The 16,862-nt window shown below is 47.6% G+C and overlaps 1 protein-coding gene across 5 annotated transcripts in view; it reads left to right on the top strand.

The window, feature by feature from the left end:
• The window catches only part of EVA1C (eva-1 homolog C), a gene marked incomplete at both ends in the record, with an annotated part of 81,280 nt that extends 66,767 nt beyond the window's left edge, over window positions 1-14,513 (top strand). For 4 of the 5 annotated variants that reach the window (XM_080696926.1, XM_080696925.1, XM_080696923.1 and 1 more), the window contains 3 exons: window positions 2,544-2,624; window positions 4,973-5,062; window positions 14,137-14,513. In XM_080696926.1, coding sequence (XP_080553052.1) covers window positions 2,544-2,624; window positions 4,973-5,062; window positions 14,137-14,513 — 548 coding nt within the window. The remainder of the gene's footprint in view (window positions 1-2,543; window positions 2,625-4,972; window positions 5,063-14,136) is intronic. The other variant, XM_080696924.1, reaches the window with a different exon arrangement.
• Window positions 14,514-16,862: the final 2,349 nt, after the last annotated feature.

The raw sequence follows: 16,862 nt of genomic DNA, 5'->3' as shown, positions 1-16,862 counted from the left end.
GATTACAGGTGTGTGCACCACCATGTCCAGCCATACACATATAATTTAATCTCTTTCTCTTGTGCTGGATATTGAACCCAGAGGCATCCTACCTTCTAACCCCCAGCCCTATTTTTAAATTTTTATTTTGAAGCAAGTTCTCACTAGGTTGAAGATAGTCTCACTAACCTGGTTATTCTTCAGAGCTCATCCTATAATTCCCTCCTTTCCTAAACTCCTCTGTGAATTTCCACATCTTTTTTTTTTTTTTTTTTTTTTTTGCGGGTCTAGGGATGGAACCCAGGGGCATTTGACCTTCAAGCTACACCCCCTGCCCTATTTTTTATTCTTTATTTTGAAACCAGGTCTCACTGAGTTGCAAAGGGCCTCACTAAGTAGCGGCGGATGTCCGCGAACCGTGATCCTCTGGTCTCAGCCTCCCAAATGCTGGGATTACAAGTGTGCACCACCATGCTCGGCTTCCACGTCTTTCTTGACTGTAAAGTCTCTGGCACTTACCGAGTCAAGGGCCTCCATGGGCCAGATTTTGAGAATGAGCCAAGAGGCAGATGTTGAGAAATAAGTGTCATTCCTGATGACATGTCCTGGACTTAATGATGCCAGGGAATCAGAGACGTCATCCTTGCAACCCAGAGTGAGGGAGGTTATTTAGTTAGGGAGCGTTTTGCGGCAGCCCGGCTCAGCAACCTGGTACATCCATCCGTCATCCCGGGATCCGAGTGCCTGTGCTCAGCCAAGGTCACACGTCTTCTCTCTGTGCCTCCCAGAGAGCTCCTCACTGTTGATGGCACAGACGTGCCAGCGCCTCCTGTACCTGGGAACGTCACAATTTAGAAATGTTCTTAGCCGGATGTGGTGGCGCCCACCTGTAATCCCATTACTTGGGAGGCTCAGACAGGGATGATCACAGGTTCAAGACCAACCTCAGCAACCCTTAGCAACTTAGGGAGACCCTGTTTCAAAATAAAAATTAAAATAGGGCTGGGGGTTAGAAGGTAGGATGCCCCTGGGTTCAAACCCCCACCCCAGTACCAAAAAAAAAAAAAAAAGAAGGAAATCCAGGAAACAAGAAAGGAAGAAGTGTTCTCTGCTTGTGGATCCAGGACATCACCAAGGGCACTGAGCGCTCTGAGAAAGGAAGCTCCGCTTTCTTGCTGCTGAAGGTGCTGAGCAGTTAGTTCTCTTAAGAAGAGCGAGTACGGCCCAGCGCACACAGTTTGTGTTGGCTTCGCTTCCATTTCCTGTGACCGCTTCTCCCGGCTATCAGCTGGGCTAAAGGACAAATCAAAATAAGCAGTTTTCAGCTGTGGGACTCTGTGGTTCCCCCCAAACCCCTCCTCCCAGGCTGCAGGGGGTCGTGCTTGGCCTTCAGACTCCTTCCTGGCCTCTGTTTTAGCTGCCGCTGACATCTGCCGGCCACTCTGCCCAGGGTCTCTGACATCTGATGGTTTATTCTTAGGGCCATTTTAGCAGAATCCTTAACCACCCTTCAGAGGAATCTGGCAGTCTGCCTCGCCCTCAGCATCCAGCATCCTTTCTGACCATGTGTAGCGAATCTCTTTTGTGTAGAGTTCTAGAGTTGTCTCCAGGCTTATGGTGGCTCAGGAGGCAGAGAGCTCGGGGTCAAAGCAGAGTGGGAGCTGGGGAGGGCATGGGGGGGTTGAATTAGTCCTGGACATTTTGCTTCTTTGTGTCTCTGGGAAGCCCATGCTCCGGAGTCAAATGCTAAATTGAGGAGGCATTCTTTATATATGTTTATACTCATCCATTGTAAGGGAATACAACTCAGGGTTTTTTTGGGTTTTGGTATAAGGTTTTTCATCCATCACTACCCTCCAATTTTAAAACATTTCCCCAACCCCAAAAGTTTCCTGTGTCCATTAGCAGTCACTCCCTCATTCTTACCCCTGGTCCCAGGGAACCACATAATCTACTCTCTGTCTCTAGATTTACCTTTTCTGGATATTTTACATAAATAAAATAAAATATAGAGCCTTTTGTGAATGGCTTTTTCCATTGAGCATAATATTTTTGAGGTTCATCTGTATAGCATGTCATCAATATTTAATTCTTTTTATTATTAAATTCCATTGTCTTTCTGGGATATTTGGCTAGCACATAGCTACCCTTGGTGTGGCGTGTGTGTGTGTGTGTGTGTGTGTGTGTGTGTGTGTGTGTATGACAGGTAGTGAGTGACTCTTAAACTGATTTGAAAATGGTCTTGTAGCCAGGCATGGTGGCGCATGACTGTAATCCTAGCATTTGGGAGGCTAAGACAGGAGGATCACAGTTCACAAACAGCTTCAGCTACTTAGACTTTGCAACTCAGTGAGACTCTGCTTCAAAATAAAGAATAAAAAATAGGGCTAGGGGTTTAGTGCAGAGGTAGAATGCCCCTGGGTTTCATCCTTAGTACCGCAAAAAAAAAAAAAAAAAAAAAAAAGATTTTGTAATCCCTACCTATATTGCACCTTAAACATATATTAAGTGTACATATTCTAAAAGTATACTCAGTATTTAAAATATCTCTTTTTGTTTTTTAGTTCCCAAAAACATACTCAGAGCAATCGATCCAGCCATTACTAATCTAAAGCCTTCTTCGAACCAGAAGGATAGTGAATACGGTAATTTTTGTGGCTTCTTACTAGCATTTCTCTTTAAGTACCTGTAGGAAAGCTTGTGACCACGGCCAAGGACACACTGGGCAGAAGGAAGGGGACACGGGAGGTGTTTACGCTGCTCGTTCCGCGGTAGTGTCAGTATTAGAGACTGACAGTTGCAAATGGGCCAACATTTTTGTTTCTTGATTTTTTTAAATCACCAGTAGAATAAACGTACCCTCTCTTCTTCTCTTGCTTCCTAAAATACAAATCACTTTGAACAGATTGCTCAGAAATAAATTGGGTTCCTGGACCATGCAGTGAGCTGGCCGCACAGGTCCTCTGGCAGAGAACGTGAGTGGCCAGAGCCGGTCAGACCTGCGTCTCCACTCGACCCCCAGCTGCTCCCCCTGCTCTTCCCTCAACCGAGACCCCGGGGGTTCCTGGTGGATACTGCAGAGAACCGGGAGAGCCGTTCAGATGTTGGTTTTGGGTAGCAAGAGTCTTGTCCTGTGTTACTCTTCTTATGTTTATTAGGTCTTTACCCCTAATGACAAAAGCAAAACAGAGGTATTGCTCAGGATCTGTGGGGATTGGTTCTAGGACTCCCCAGAGACACCCAGATTAGCAGACGCTCAAGTCCCTTTATGTTAAATGGTGCAGCATCTCTCTACAACTTACCCACATCCTCCTATAGACTTTAAGTCATCTTGCCAGGGGTGGTGGTGCACACAGGTAACCCCAGTGACTCGGGAAGCTGAGGCAGGAGGGTTGCAAGTTCCAGGTCAGCTTCAGGAACTAAATGAGACCCTGTCCCAAAGTAAGATGATATGGAAGACTGGGGGTATAGCTCAGTGACAGAGCACCCCTGGACTCGATCCCCAGTACCATAATAAATAGGTAGATAGATAGATGATAGATAGATAGATACTAGGTTACTTAAAATACCTAATAAATGACAATGCCATGTAAATAGTTGTTATACTGTATCATTTAGGGATAGTGAGTACAGGGCTGGGGAAGGTCTCTACTATTTTGAATATTAGACCTATGGTTGATTGATTCATGGATGTAGAAGCCTCCACTATATACTTTGTTTTTATATACACTCCTTGATAACACACACACACACACACACACACACACACACACACACACACAGGAAAGTACCAAAAAATAGAATTTACCCCTTGTGGAAAGCTTAGAGATGACAGGGTGTGGTGGCACATACCTGTAATCCCTGTACTTGGGAGGCTGAGACAGGAGGATCATAGGTTCAAGGACAACCTCAGCAAGTAGTGAGGCTCTCATCAACCTAGTGAGACCCTGTTTCCAATGAAGAAATAAAAATTGGGCTGAGGATGTAGCTCGAAGGTAGAATGCCTCTGGGTTCACTGTCCAGTACCACAAGAACAACAACAAAAATCTTGGGGATAATTACTGGTGATGTTCTTCTAGCTCACCTCCCTGCTTTCTGCCAGGCTCTGCATCCCCACCTCTCTTTCTACTGGGACTAGATGATGCCACAAATAGCCTGGTCGCCCTGCAGAGCAGCCTGAGAGTTCTGTGCCATCTTTTTCTTAAGCATCTGCCCTGACACTGCCAGGGATTCCCTGAGCCCCCAAGACTGCCCCATCACCAGCTTGCTAAGCTCCATCCAGGAAGTATCTCCAGCATCTAAAACACATCAGCTCCATATTTTTCCAGCAGACCTACACCGCCTCACTCCGCCATCCAAGGCTTGTCCTATCTTGGGTGCGTGGAGCAGACAGCAACTCCGTGCTTGAAACCAGGCGTAGCCAGGTGTGGTGGCTCACTTCTGTAATCCCAGTCATTTGGAAGCTGAGACAAGAGGATCACAGGTTCGCAGCCAGCCTCAGCAACTTAGCAAGGCCTTCTGCAACTTAGTGAGCCCTCTGTTTCAAATTAAAAATATAAAATAGGGCTGGGGGGTATAGTTAATGGGTTTACTATAGCCTTATTAACAGGTAAAACTTCCACCCTGAGTTCAATCTCCAGTACCGCAAAATGAATGAATAAATAAACCCAGATGGCATGATGAATGTCACTGCCTTTGGGAAAGGAAAGTAAAGTTGTTCTCTTATGCAGAGGACTGGATGGGACACACCTGAAGTTGGAAGGAACGCCTTCTAAAATGCCTAATCCCCTTCATCATTTGACATTTTCACGGACTGCGTACCAAGGGCTCTTTCTAGTTTAGTCATCCAAAATTTAGTCAGAGGCCATTTGTTCGACTCTTGTGACTTTAAATTCCGACAGCATCCTGGTGGGAAACTGCATGGGTACCTCAGGGCGGGCGTGCTATAACCAGCTCCGATAACTGCTTTTGCATCTTTTTTTTTATAAAACAGACGTAAACTTCAAACCAGGTGATTCAAACATTATGCAGAAAGACGGAGTGATCGTGAGCAACTCTCTGGCGGCGTTTGCTTACATTAGAGGTGGGTCGATGAGTCAAAGCATCCTTCAAGGCTAATGGATTTGTTAAAGCCTTATATGTACCGTTCAGTTACAACTTGGATAACTAAAGAAAAATGACTCCCAGTTACTGGCAAGTACAGTGTTGTAAGATCCAGAAACACAGAAGCCTGGATTCTGTATAGCTGAGGCCAGGCCAGAGAACCTGAGATATAAAGGCGCTAAGACAGAAAGCCCCACTGGCGAGGGGGTGGGCTCCACAGGTATTTCTCCTTTGGAAAGTAAGCATGCTTTTTCCCAGGTCTAAAATTTGGAAAGGGCATGGGATTATTGAATTCAACACCCAACTAAAAGAAGAATGAGCCAGATCACTTAGCAAACAAAACAAGTCATGCCCCAAAGGGCACAGTCACTTGCAGAATGAAGTGTTTCTTTTCTAGTGGTTACCATGGTTTCCCTTGTTAATCTTCCCCATAAGGATCAATCCAATCAGCTCTCCTAAATTAGCAAGGCCAGAAGGGTTTCTCCAGGCCTGGTCATGTTGTGGGGCCCTCTTTGGGGAGAAAAGAACAATCTTTTTTTTTTTTTTTTTTGAAGATTTAAAGAAGTTTATTAGAAAGATAGAAATACAGAAAATAGAAATACAGCCCCATACCAGAGTGGCATGGAGGGGTGACTCGAATGAATACACCCCAAAGAGAACAATCTTTCCTTGCTGCCTTCTCAGCCTACCTTAAGATAAATTGTAAACTGAAAAGTTTTAACAGTGCTTGCCCATCCAGGAAAGCTGCATTTCCTTCCATCACTCTAACTGAACACCCGACACAAGCTACTCATGAAGTCAGGAGGTCTCACATCCGGGACCAGGCAGCCCCATGGGTTGGGTCCTCTGGTGAGGGTGACACATCACAGAGGGAACACCTGTCAGAGAAAACAGGCATATCCCAAACCAGAGCAGAAAGAGAGGAAGAGACCAAGGTCCCGTTTGAAGGCACACCCCAGTGACCTAAAGACCTACTACCATTAGACCCCACCTCTTAAAGGTCCACAGCACCTCCCAGTTGCCCCACCCTGTGGACTGAACTTTTAGATGTAGACCTTGAAAGGCACTCATCCAAACCATAGCAAAGGTCAAAACCTCTGAGACCCTCAGTCAAACATAAATTAATGTAATGCCTAACAGTACTACTATTCAAGGCTCCTAAGCTGCAGCTCCCTGGGCTACCCCTTCTCAGAGGGAAATAAAGTCCTAGGGAAGTATCTCAGAGCAGGGCACAGTGGCACACGCCTGTAATCCCAGGACTTGGGAGTCTGAGACAGGAAACTCATGGGTTCAAAGCCAGCCTCAGCAACTTAGCAAGACCCTGTTTCAATATAAAAATTTAGAAGGACTGAGGGAAGCCAGATGTGATGGCCCACACTTGTCATCCCAGCATTTGGGAGGCTGAGACAGGAGGATCATGGTTCAAGGTGAGCCTCAGCTACTTAGTGAGGCCCTCTGCAACTCAGTGAGACCCTGTTTCAAAATAAAGATTAAAAATAGGGCTGGAGGTGTAGCTTGAAGATAGACTGCCTCTGGGTTCCAGCCTTAATACTGCAAATCATATAAACAAACAAACAAACAAACAGGTTGGGGATAGAGCTCAGAGATAGAATGCCCCTGGGTTCAATCTCCAATACAAGAAAGAAAGAAAGAAAGAAAGAAAGAAAGAAAGAAAGAAAGAAAGAAAGAAAGAAAGGAGAAAGAGAGAGAAAGAGAACAAAGAGGGAGGGAGGAAGGAAGGAAGGAAAAGAAAAAAGAAAAGAAAGAGAAAATCTGTCAGCACGATCTTGCTCCTCCGTGGCCCTCTGTCCGCTGAGCTCAGGGATCCTCCCCGTGGATTGTCACGTGCTGTGTGGTTATTGGTTTCTTTCTTTTTCAATACCACCCTCCCATGCCTCTGTGTTCCCGATAACTGACAAGGTTAAGGAATATAAAGATTTCTATTGTCAGAAATATCCCTGTATTCTCAAAGCCCTGGCAAACTCTTGGGAGAAAAGGCATCGTGAAGTTGCTGAGCTGCAGCCGCCATGTGCGCTCAGAACAGGTGCCTGGTGGTTCCCCTTCACTGACCGCCATAGCTGGCTCCAGCAGCCGCCCTAACCAGATGCCACAGACTGGGCGGCTTGAACAGCAGATACATATTTTTCTTATTGATTGACTGTGGTACTGGGTGCTGAACCCAGGGGCATTCTACCTCCTAGCTATACCCCCAGCCCTATTGTTCATTCTTTATTTTGAAACAGGGTCTCACTAAGTTGCAGAGGGCCTCACTGAGTAGCTGAGGCTGGCTGTGAACCGCAATCCTCCTGTCTCAGCCTCACAAATACTAAGGTTACTGGAGCCCAGCAGGTTCTGAGGGCGAAAGTCTATGATCAAGGCACCAACTGATTGGGCTTCCAGTGAGGGTTCTCTTCTTGGTGAGGGACTGAGGCAAAGAAAGAGAGAGGAGAGAGAAAAGAGAAAAGAGAAAAGAGAAGAGAGAGGAGAGGGAGGAAGAGAGGGAGGGAGGGAGAGAGGGAGGGAGGGAGGGAGGGAGGGAGGGAGAGAGAGAGAGAGAGAGAGAGAGAGAGAGAGAGAGAGAGAGAGAGAGAGAGAGATTGATTCTCCTCTTGGTACTGCACATTGAACCCAGGGGCATTTTGCCTTCAAGCTATACTTCCATTCCTATTTATTTATTTATTTATTTATTTGTTGTTTTTGTTTTGCTTTGTTTTGAATCAGGCCCTCCCTAAGTTTCCAGGGTTTTGCTACACCTCCAGCCCTTTTATTTTTTGTTTGGAAGTAAGGTCTCACTAAGTTGCCAAGGGTCTTGCTAAATTGCTGAGGCTGGCCTCAAACTTACAATCCTACTGTCTCAGCCTCCCAAGTATGGGGGTTACAGATCTGCACCACCATGCCCAGCCGAGAGATCTTCTTTTAAAACTGCCAATCTGAGCCAGGCGTGGTGGTTCACACTTACAATCCCAGTACTTGGGATCACAGGTTCAAGGCCAGCCTCAGCAAGTAATGAGACTCTCATCAACCTAGCAAGACCCTGTTTTTAAATAAAAATAAATAGGGCTTGGGGTGTTGCTCAGAGATAGAATGCCACTGGGCTCACATAAAAGCCTCACCTCCAAATACAAGTCACACTGGGAGTTAGGGCTTCAAATTCAGGAATTTGGGGGGGGAAAGTCGGTTCATAGCAACAATGTGAGGGCTGGGACTCTGATCCTGTCTTCGGCACCTGAAGATGCCGAGGGTCAGAGCCTTGAGCGGCTGCCTGGGGCACCGTGGACAGCGGCACGCCCTGTAACCTCCCCAGCTATCCAGGCTGTCACTGAGGAAGCTACCACTCCACCGTCTTTGGGAGAGAAGTGTGCCCTTCAGAATTTGGGGTGACAGCCGGGCATGGTGGCGCACGCTTGTAATCCCCGCTCTTGGGAGGCGGAGACAGGAGGATCGCTCAGGTTCGAAGCCAGCTGCGCTGGCTTAAGAGACCCTGTTTCCAAATAAAAAATATAAAATAGGTCTAGGAGTGTAACCCGGAGGTAGAAGGGTTTCCAGGACCCCCCAGTACCACCAAAAAACAAAAGAATTTGGGGTGATGGAAGCCTCCTGACCTTGACTTATCAAAAGGGGTCCTCTCCGTCCAAGAGAGCTTTCACTCTCCTCCCAGAGACGTTAAACTCCTGAGGGCAGGTGTGTGTCATCTCGTCTGCCGCCATATCCCCGTGTCTAGGATGATGCTGATACAGAATAGGAGACCAGCGAGGAGTTGTCAAATGATGGAGGGTGAGTCCTGAGTTGACAGTAAGAGCTGTATACTGTGTGGTTCATTATCACCCAGACTCTGCTACTTAGAGAAAACAAGTGGGCTGTTACTTGGTTTTATGGAGGGGTGTTTGGGCACATTGATCTCAGCAAGCCATCACCAAGAGTGGGCTTAATGTCCAAGAGGAGATGGCTCCAGATGCATGGTGTCTCCTGTTAGCTAAAGTTATCACAAGATGTTCGTGGCAATTTCTGTAAGAGGCTCACCATGGTCCTAGTGGATCCAGAGCGTCCAGGCTAGCCCACGGCCCTCCCTGGTGGATGGACATAGGCGGCACTCGGTGCTGGGTCAGGGGTCTGCAGGCCTGTGCCGGCGGTGCTGTGTGACAGCGCCATTCCATCCCCGCAGCTGTGGACCAGCTAGGGTCAAACATGCCGAGCCCCGTCTTGACACCACAGGAAGAGATGGCCAGCCAGCTCTCAGGGGCAGCATCGCGGGGTGTGATCCAACAGCTGCACCGCGGCCCCCGGGCCCCACCTGAAAGGACAGGCCACCGGCAGGAGCAGTTGGGAACCGAGAGGATGCCCGGCAAGGTTCTACCCAAACCAGCCAAATAGTCTGTCAATTGCGTGAATCCAAGAAGACACTTCCTGAGTCAGGCTGCAAGGGGCTGGGTCACATCAGCGTAGCTGAGGACACAGAGGCAGGGACCGGAAGACAAGAACCCAAACCGAGGGGTGTGTCCCGAGGTAGGGGACACTGTGGCCATTTGAGTGACCTCGGAGGTGGTTTTTCCTGACATAGAAACATTTTGAAATGAGAGGTATAGAAAGGGGTGTGTGGCCGGGCATGGTGGTGCACACTTATAATCCCCGCGCTTGGGAGGTGGAGACAGGAGGATTGCGCAGGTTCGAAGCCAGCCGCGCTGGCTTAGGAGACCCTGTCTCCAAATAAAAATATAAAAAGTAGGTCTGGGAGTGTAGCCCAGAAGTAGAAGGGTTTCCAGGAACCCCAGTACCACCAAAAAAAAAAAAAGGTGTGTGTGTGTGTGTGTGTGTGTGTGTGTGTGTGTGTGTACGCCTGTCTCTTGCGAAGGCCTTTCCCTAGCAGGCTCGGGCATGCGCCTTTGTCCCTGGTCAGCTTGTGCTTGAAGGGGGAGGGACTTCTTCGTTTAGACAGTCTGGCTCCAGAACATGGCCCCTCCCATTCCTAATTGGTAACTAACCCAATTAGCGCTTCATTGGCATGTGCTCTGTGCCTGCAGGCCTGCCTTTGAGGATCTGTATTTCTGTCACTGCCCAACCCCCTTTGGGACAGTGCCCAGTGTGCCTTCAGCCCCTTGGCAGACCCACTGTGGGCTGTGGGGGGCAGGGAGTAACTGGGCCGCAGGTGAGGCAGAGCCAGAGGGGATGGGCTCGCCATGTGCTTGGCAGGAGTCTTTTTTCATATGAAAGGAGCTCGCTAAGGCCATCAGACAAACTGAAGTTTAATCATGCATTCCAAAGTAGCAGTTATGGGACCCCCTGCCAGGGAGGACAATCAGAGATCAGTGTCACCTTGTCACCTAGGTGTGGGCTCTGATGTGTTCCCATGGTCTCCAATCTTCAGTGCCAAGACAGAAAGTCACAGTCACTCTCTAAGTGCTATCCTGCCGGGCTCCGGGACACCTGGTGCTTTCTCCTGGAGGCGCTGGCCCTGGGGCTCCCGGATCCTCCCAGGGCCGCAGGTCCCCAGGAGGTGGAACCCAACCACGGTCCTGGGTGTCTTATCTGTACATGAATGAATTTGAGCTGGAGCTGGTATCGGTCCTAAACCAGAATCTAAGAGTCAAAATGGGCCGTAAAGGCTGTTGGCCGCCATTTTGAGGCTCCCGAGAGCACAGTACACATAAAATCCAAGTCAATCGCCGTAGCCTGTGGTGAACCGAGGTTAAATTTAGAACAGTGCCAACAAGAACACAGTATGGAGATTCTACTGAGCCACAAGAATGCCTTTATTTTTCCAAAGTATGTAATAGAAAAGGACCCCAAAGCCTACATTGAGTCTAGGAAGCAGATGAAAGGGAGGCTGAGACAGAAGGATTGCGCAGGTTCGAAGCCAGCCTCAGCTACTTAGTGAGGCCCTCAGTAACTTAGTAAGACCTTGTTTCCAAATAAAATATAAAATAGGTGTGGGAGTGTAGCCTGGAGGTAGAAAGCCCCTGGGTTCCATTCCCAGTACCTCACACACACTCAAAAAGAACAGATGACGTATTTTGGGGTACACCTGGGGAGGTGTAGAGAATCCTGGCCTCAGCCTGGGATCCCAACCAATGGTGGCTTTAGACATATGGCTGTGTAAGACAGGAGGGGCCAGGCCAGCTCACCCCTAAGATTACATCTGGCCACCAGCCTGCATTCACGTGACTCCGGTCCACTGGGATAATGCAAAACCTAGTTCTCGTGGGCTTTCCAAGAAATGCCCGTCTCCCCGTGGATCTCCTCGCTGGGTCTCTGGGGATGCAGACATGCCTGGAGAGTGATCACTGGGTGGGAGGGAGGCGTCCCTGAGCCAAGAGGCCCCTCCGGGCTGACAGGGAGACACGAGTTCTGCAATCCAGGATCCCCTTCCCCAGGCTAGAGCTGGCCCAAGCATGCAGGGCTCGATGAAGGGACAAGAGAATGTTCCAGCTGAGGGAGGCTATGGCAAAAACACCAAGGTGAAGCTGGGCATGGTGGCACATGCCTATATTCCCAGTACTTGGGAGGCTAAGACCAGAGGATCGCAGGTTCGAGGGCAGCCTCAGCAACATAAGGAGACAGTAATCTAGCAAGACCCTGTTTCCAAACAATAAAATAAAAAGGGCTGAGGCAGTAGCTTGGAGGTAGAATGACCCTGGGTTCGATCCCTAGTAACACACACACACACACACACACACACACACACACACACACAGACTCAAGGTGGGAAACCATCTGGTAGGGAATAGACGGGTCAGTGCCGGGAGCAGAGAGGAAGGGGAAGCCCGGGAGTTGAACTTGGGAAGAGTGGCAGGGCCAGGTCATAGAAGCTGCACAGACTGTGGTCAGACATGGTTTTTTTTTTTTTTTTTTTTTTTTTTCCTTAGTGGTACTGGGGATTGAACCCAGGGGCATTTGACCTCTGAGCTATATCCCCAACCCTTTTTTACTTTTTGTTTTGAAACAAGGTCTTGCTAGACTGCCAAGAGTCTCGCTACATTGCTTAGGCTGGCGTAGAACCTGAGATCCTCCTGTCTCAGCCTCCCAAGTACTGGGATTATATGCGTGTACCATCATGTCCAGCTCCAGATTTGTTTTTGTTTGTTTTGTAGTGCTGAGGATTGAATCCAAGGGCCACTCTATCTCCAATCCACACCTTCATCCTTTTTCTTTTCTATTTTGAAACAAGTCTTGCTAAATTGCTGAAACTGGCCTGGAACCTTGAATCCTCCTGTCTCAGCCTTCTAAGAACTGGGATTACAGGCATGTACCACTCACACCTGGCTAGGCCTTGTTCTTTAGCTCATGAGAAGAAAGAGACCATTTATAGATTTCAGGTCTGGCAGTGATAAGACTCCATGTGTGCTTTTGAAAAGTTTACAATGGTCACATGGGAAATTTGTTTTTGTTTTTGTTTGTTCTACGGTACTAGAGATGGAACCCAAGGGCATTCTACCTCCGAGCTCCACCCCCAGCTCTGGTTTTTTTAATTCTTTATTTTGAAACAGGGTCTCACTGAGTTGCAGAGGGCCTCACTAAGTAGCTGAGGCTGTCCGCAGCCCGTGACCCTCCTGTCTCAGCCTCCCGAATGCTGGGATGACAAGTGTGCGCCACCATGGCCGGCTCACATGGGAAATTTGGATGAAGAAGTCAAGGGAGGGGTGTTGACCAGTTGTCCACAGGGCAGATGCAGCAGGGCAGTATTAATCACCCCTTTTTTTCATATAAATTCATTAGGTCAGCCAGATGTGGTGGTGCATGCCTGTAATCCCCAATACTTGGGAGGCAGAGGTTGGAGGATCACAGATTCAAGGACAGCCTCAGCAAGTAGTGAGATTCTCATCAACCTAGTAAGACCCTGTTTCAAAAAATTTTTTTTAATTTAAAAAATAGAGCCGGGTGTGGTGGCACATGTTTTTAATCCCAGCATTTGGGAGGCTGAGACAAGGAGGATCACGGTTTGCAGACAGACTCAGCTACCTAGTGAGGCCCTCTGCAAATCAGTGAGACCTTGTTTCAAAATAAAGAATTAAAAAAAAAAAAGGGCCGGGGATGTAGATTGGAGGTAAAATGCCCCTGCATTCCATCTCCAAAACTGAAAAAAAAAAAAAAAAAAAAAAAAAAAAAAAAAAAAAAAAAAAATATATATATATAATATATATGACTGAGGGTGTAGCTTGGAGGTAAAATGCCCCTAGGTTCAAAACCCCAGTAAAACACACACACACACACACACACACACACACACACACACTTCACTAAGTCAAAAGACACCTTAAGGAAATTAGAAACACAAGTCACGCACCAGGAGATGGTCACAGCATGTGAGCCACCAAAAAATTATTACCAAGAATATAGGAAACAGACACATGATCTTCCCATGTAAGAACTAAATGGAAAAACTCAATAGAAAAAAACCAAAAGGGCCAGTGACATGAACCAGTATTTTAAAAAGAGAAAACACATCAGCATGTGGAGAGACTTGCATATGATTTATGGCCAAGGAGCTAGAAATCAAGCCCGCAGTAAGGTACAGTTCTATACAAATGGGACTAGAAAAAGTAAAGTCTATCTGTGGCAAGTGCTGGGGAAGATGAGGTTCACAGGGCTCTCACACGTGGCCATTGAGACAGTGTTTCCTGTAATCAAATCCATTGATGCAGGTGTGGGCCTGCCCACTATCTCTGGTACACGCTTTTGTTATGACCAAGATGTGTTACTTGGTTAACAAGGTCAGGGTCACATGGTCTATGTCCTCTTTCATGAAGACCTGTATCATCCTCCTGTGTCCTTGGGAAGTTTTAGCCTATCTGCTAGAAGTTATTTATTATGTAAACTTGTCTTTAAAATTGAAAGGCCCTGGGCTACAACTCTTAACACTGCATGGTAACAGCTGCCTCCCTCCCTGCCCTAGTGTCTGCGCAGCATCCAGGCCATGACTACTTTTTACATTTTGGAAATTGATGTGAAAGCAATTTTCCAACACCAGCACATTCCCCATCACAGGACTGGGGTTCTTCACTAGCCACCTGCCTAGCAGACCTCCATGCCAGCTGCTCACACAGTCTCTTCTTCCCGCAGCCCACCCCGAGAGGGCCGCCCTGCTGTTCGTATCCAGCGTCTGCATCGGCCTGGTCCTCACCCTGTGCGCCTTGGTCATCCGAGTGTCCTGCACCAAAGACTTCCGGGAGCTGCAGCTGGGGAGGGAGCACTTGGTTCCGGGCAGCGACCAGGCCGAGGAGGAAAGTGAGGAGGAGGCAGAGGGGGAGGACTCCTCTGACTCCGAGTTCCCAGGGGAACCGTCAGGGTTTTGTAGGACTACGTATCCAGCCTACAGTTCCATCGAGGCGGCGGAGCTGGCAGAGAGGATTGAACGCAGGGAGCAGATCATTCAGGAAATCTGGATGAACAGTGGTTTGGACACCTCACTCCCCAGAGACATGGGCCAGTTCTACTGAAGACCACGGTCTCGCGATGCGGTCGATCGCACTTTCTAAAGTAGGAAGGATCTCTAGTGCCCCTCGGGCTGTTTCGCTTATACCTTCTATGAAGGAGAATGTGTCGTGTCAACGGAGACTGGTGAAGCCAGGAAGCTACCAAAGGGACATTTTAAAACTGTTTACAGCACATCCCAGAATAAATCAGGAGGGAGACATCTTTGTGTTCTTATTTTAATTTATGTCTATACACTAACAAGTCAATACAGAATTAGATTCACGATTACTGAGCACTTACCATGACAAGTACTGCCCTAGTGCTTTTCATGTACTAAGTAACTGAGTCTTCCCAATAATTTCATGAGATGGTTCTATTACCCTCATCTTACAGGCAGATAAAATCCCCGGGTATCAATTTAAAAATTTACACTGATCCTCAGGACAGCGAGCAATAGCTCATCGAGTGACGTTACTTCCCAACATTATTTGTTTAGTACGGGGATCTGTAACATCTTTCTTTAAGGACAACACTGTAGGCATTGCAGGTCATTACTGTCTGTCACAGTTTCTCAACTTGGCCATTATAGCTTAAAAAAAAAAAACCCACAGATCACATCATGAATCGATGTGGCCACGTTCCAATGGAACTTAATTTATGGACACGGAAATTTGAATTTTATTTAATTTTCACATGTCACCTCTTCTTCTTTTGGACATCAATCATTTAAGAATGTAAAAACTATCCGTAGCAGGCAGGCTGGATTTGGCCTGTAACCTGTTTTTATAATGGATGGTCCAGAAAGCCTCACACATTCTTGCCCTCTACAGAAAAAGTTTACTGAACCCTGGCTCAGGGTTTAAAACAGCAGAGTTTCTCGCCCTGGAGTAAGCCTTCAGTTCACTGCAAAACTGGATCCTGCCCCTCTGCCGGGAGGCTCTGGTTATTAAAGGAACTGGAGGCTCTGGTTATTTAGGAAAGAGATTCCAGATGGAAGAATTGTTGGTGGGTCCTCCCAGAGGCTCCCCCTGGTGGACAGGAGGCTCATAGCTGTGAAGTAGGGTTAAAAAGACATTTTCCTTTTTTGTCCCAGTGGGCTTAGAGAATAGGTATGACGGTGTTCTATCATATCGTGTACGCTTACTACAGATGGTCTTTCCCTGACTCCAAGAACCCATAGAGGAGGAAGCTGAAGGCTGAAAGGCAGAAACATGACGGTAGCAGGGCTTGACAGAGGAAAGATGCTCGGCTCATGGCAGCTGGGAAGCAGAGAGACAGACAGACAGACACCAGGGATAAATCCAAGGCCACACTACTAGTGACCTAGCTCCTCCAGCGCCCCCACCCCACCCACAGCTACCACTCAGAAAATCCATTCAAATTCAAATGATTAGTCCAAGCCATGGACTAATCCTCTGATGGGGTTGGAGCCTTGTTCCGTTATGTTACCTCTGAACTTTGCTGCTTTGCCTAACACATGAGACTCGGGGCGGCATTCTAGATCTAAACCCTAACTGAAACTGTAGAAGACACCAACCACAAATGCAGGGAAGCCCTGGGGTTCCCACTCAGTGGAGGAAAAGGGGCCATGAGGGTGTCGGGACCCTTTCTTCTTCCCCTCCTTCTGCCAGTTTCAATGAGGGCTCCCTTGCTCTGAGCCTCTGGGGGTGGAGGGGGTCACAGGGACAGGCAGGGGCCTTAGGTGGAGATTGAGATTCCTTAGGACTTCAGGTAGGTGCGGTCTCCACCCAAATGGGGAGAAGTTGAGGGGTATGGGAAAGATACACTGTTTGTTTGTTTGCTTGGTCCTGGGAATTAAACCAGGGGCATTCTACCCCTGAGCCACACTTACAGCTCTACTTTATTTTTTACAGTGGAAACAGGGTCTCACTAAGTTGGTAAGGTTCTTGCTAAAGTGCCACGTCTGTCCTCGAACCTGTGACCCTCCTGTCTCAGCCTCCCAAATACTGGCGTTACAGCTCTGAACCGCCCTGCCTGGAGACGTGACTCGGTTTAAGTCTGTCACCAGAGAGAAGTCTTTTCTAGATTAGAAGGGAATGAAGTCAATTCCATTGTGTTGCGGGTGAAATGTGCGTGGTGTGTGTGGGGAGAAGTAATTCTGTCTCCAGACACAGGCTTTTACCTTTTGTCTTATCCCCCAAAATGTCTAGCCCCAAATTGTTCTTAGGAATGTAAAGACACATTTTTTCCTGGCTCCAGCCTTCCTTCCTTTACAAATGGAAATTACAAGTCTCTTCTTCCTGTTAGCTAACCCTGGCTTTCTTAGTAAAGAGAATATATTTTAAAATTGGAAATCTTTCCCAACACTGATACATTAATACATTTTAAACCCTCTTCCCAATACTAGTACA

This window comes from Muscardinus avellanarius (genome assembly GCF_963383645.1).
Source record: "Muscardinus avellanarius genome assembly, chromosome: 5".
Taxonomy (NCBI): domain Eukaryota; kingdom Metazoa; phylum Chordata; class Mammalia; order Rodentia; family Gliridae; genus Muscardinus; species Muscardinus avellanarius.
This window is presented reverse-complemented; position numbering and strand designations above follow the sequence as displayed.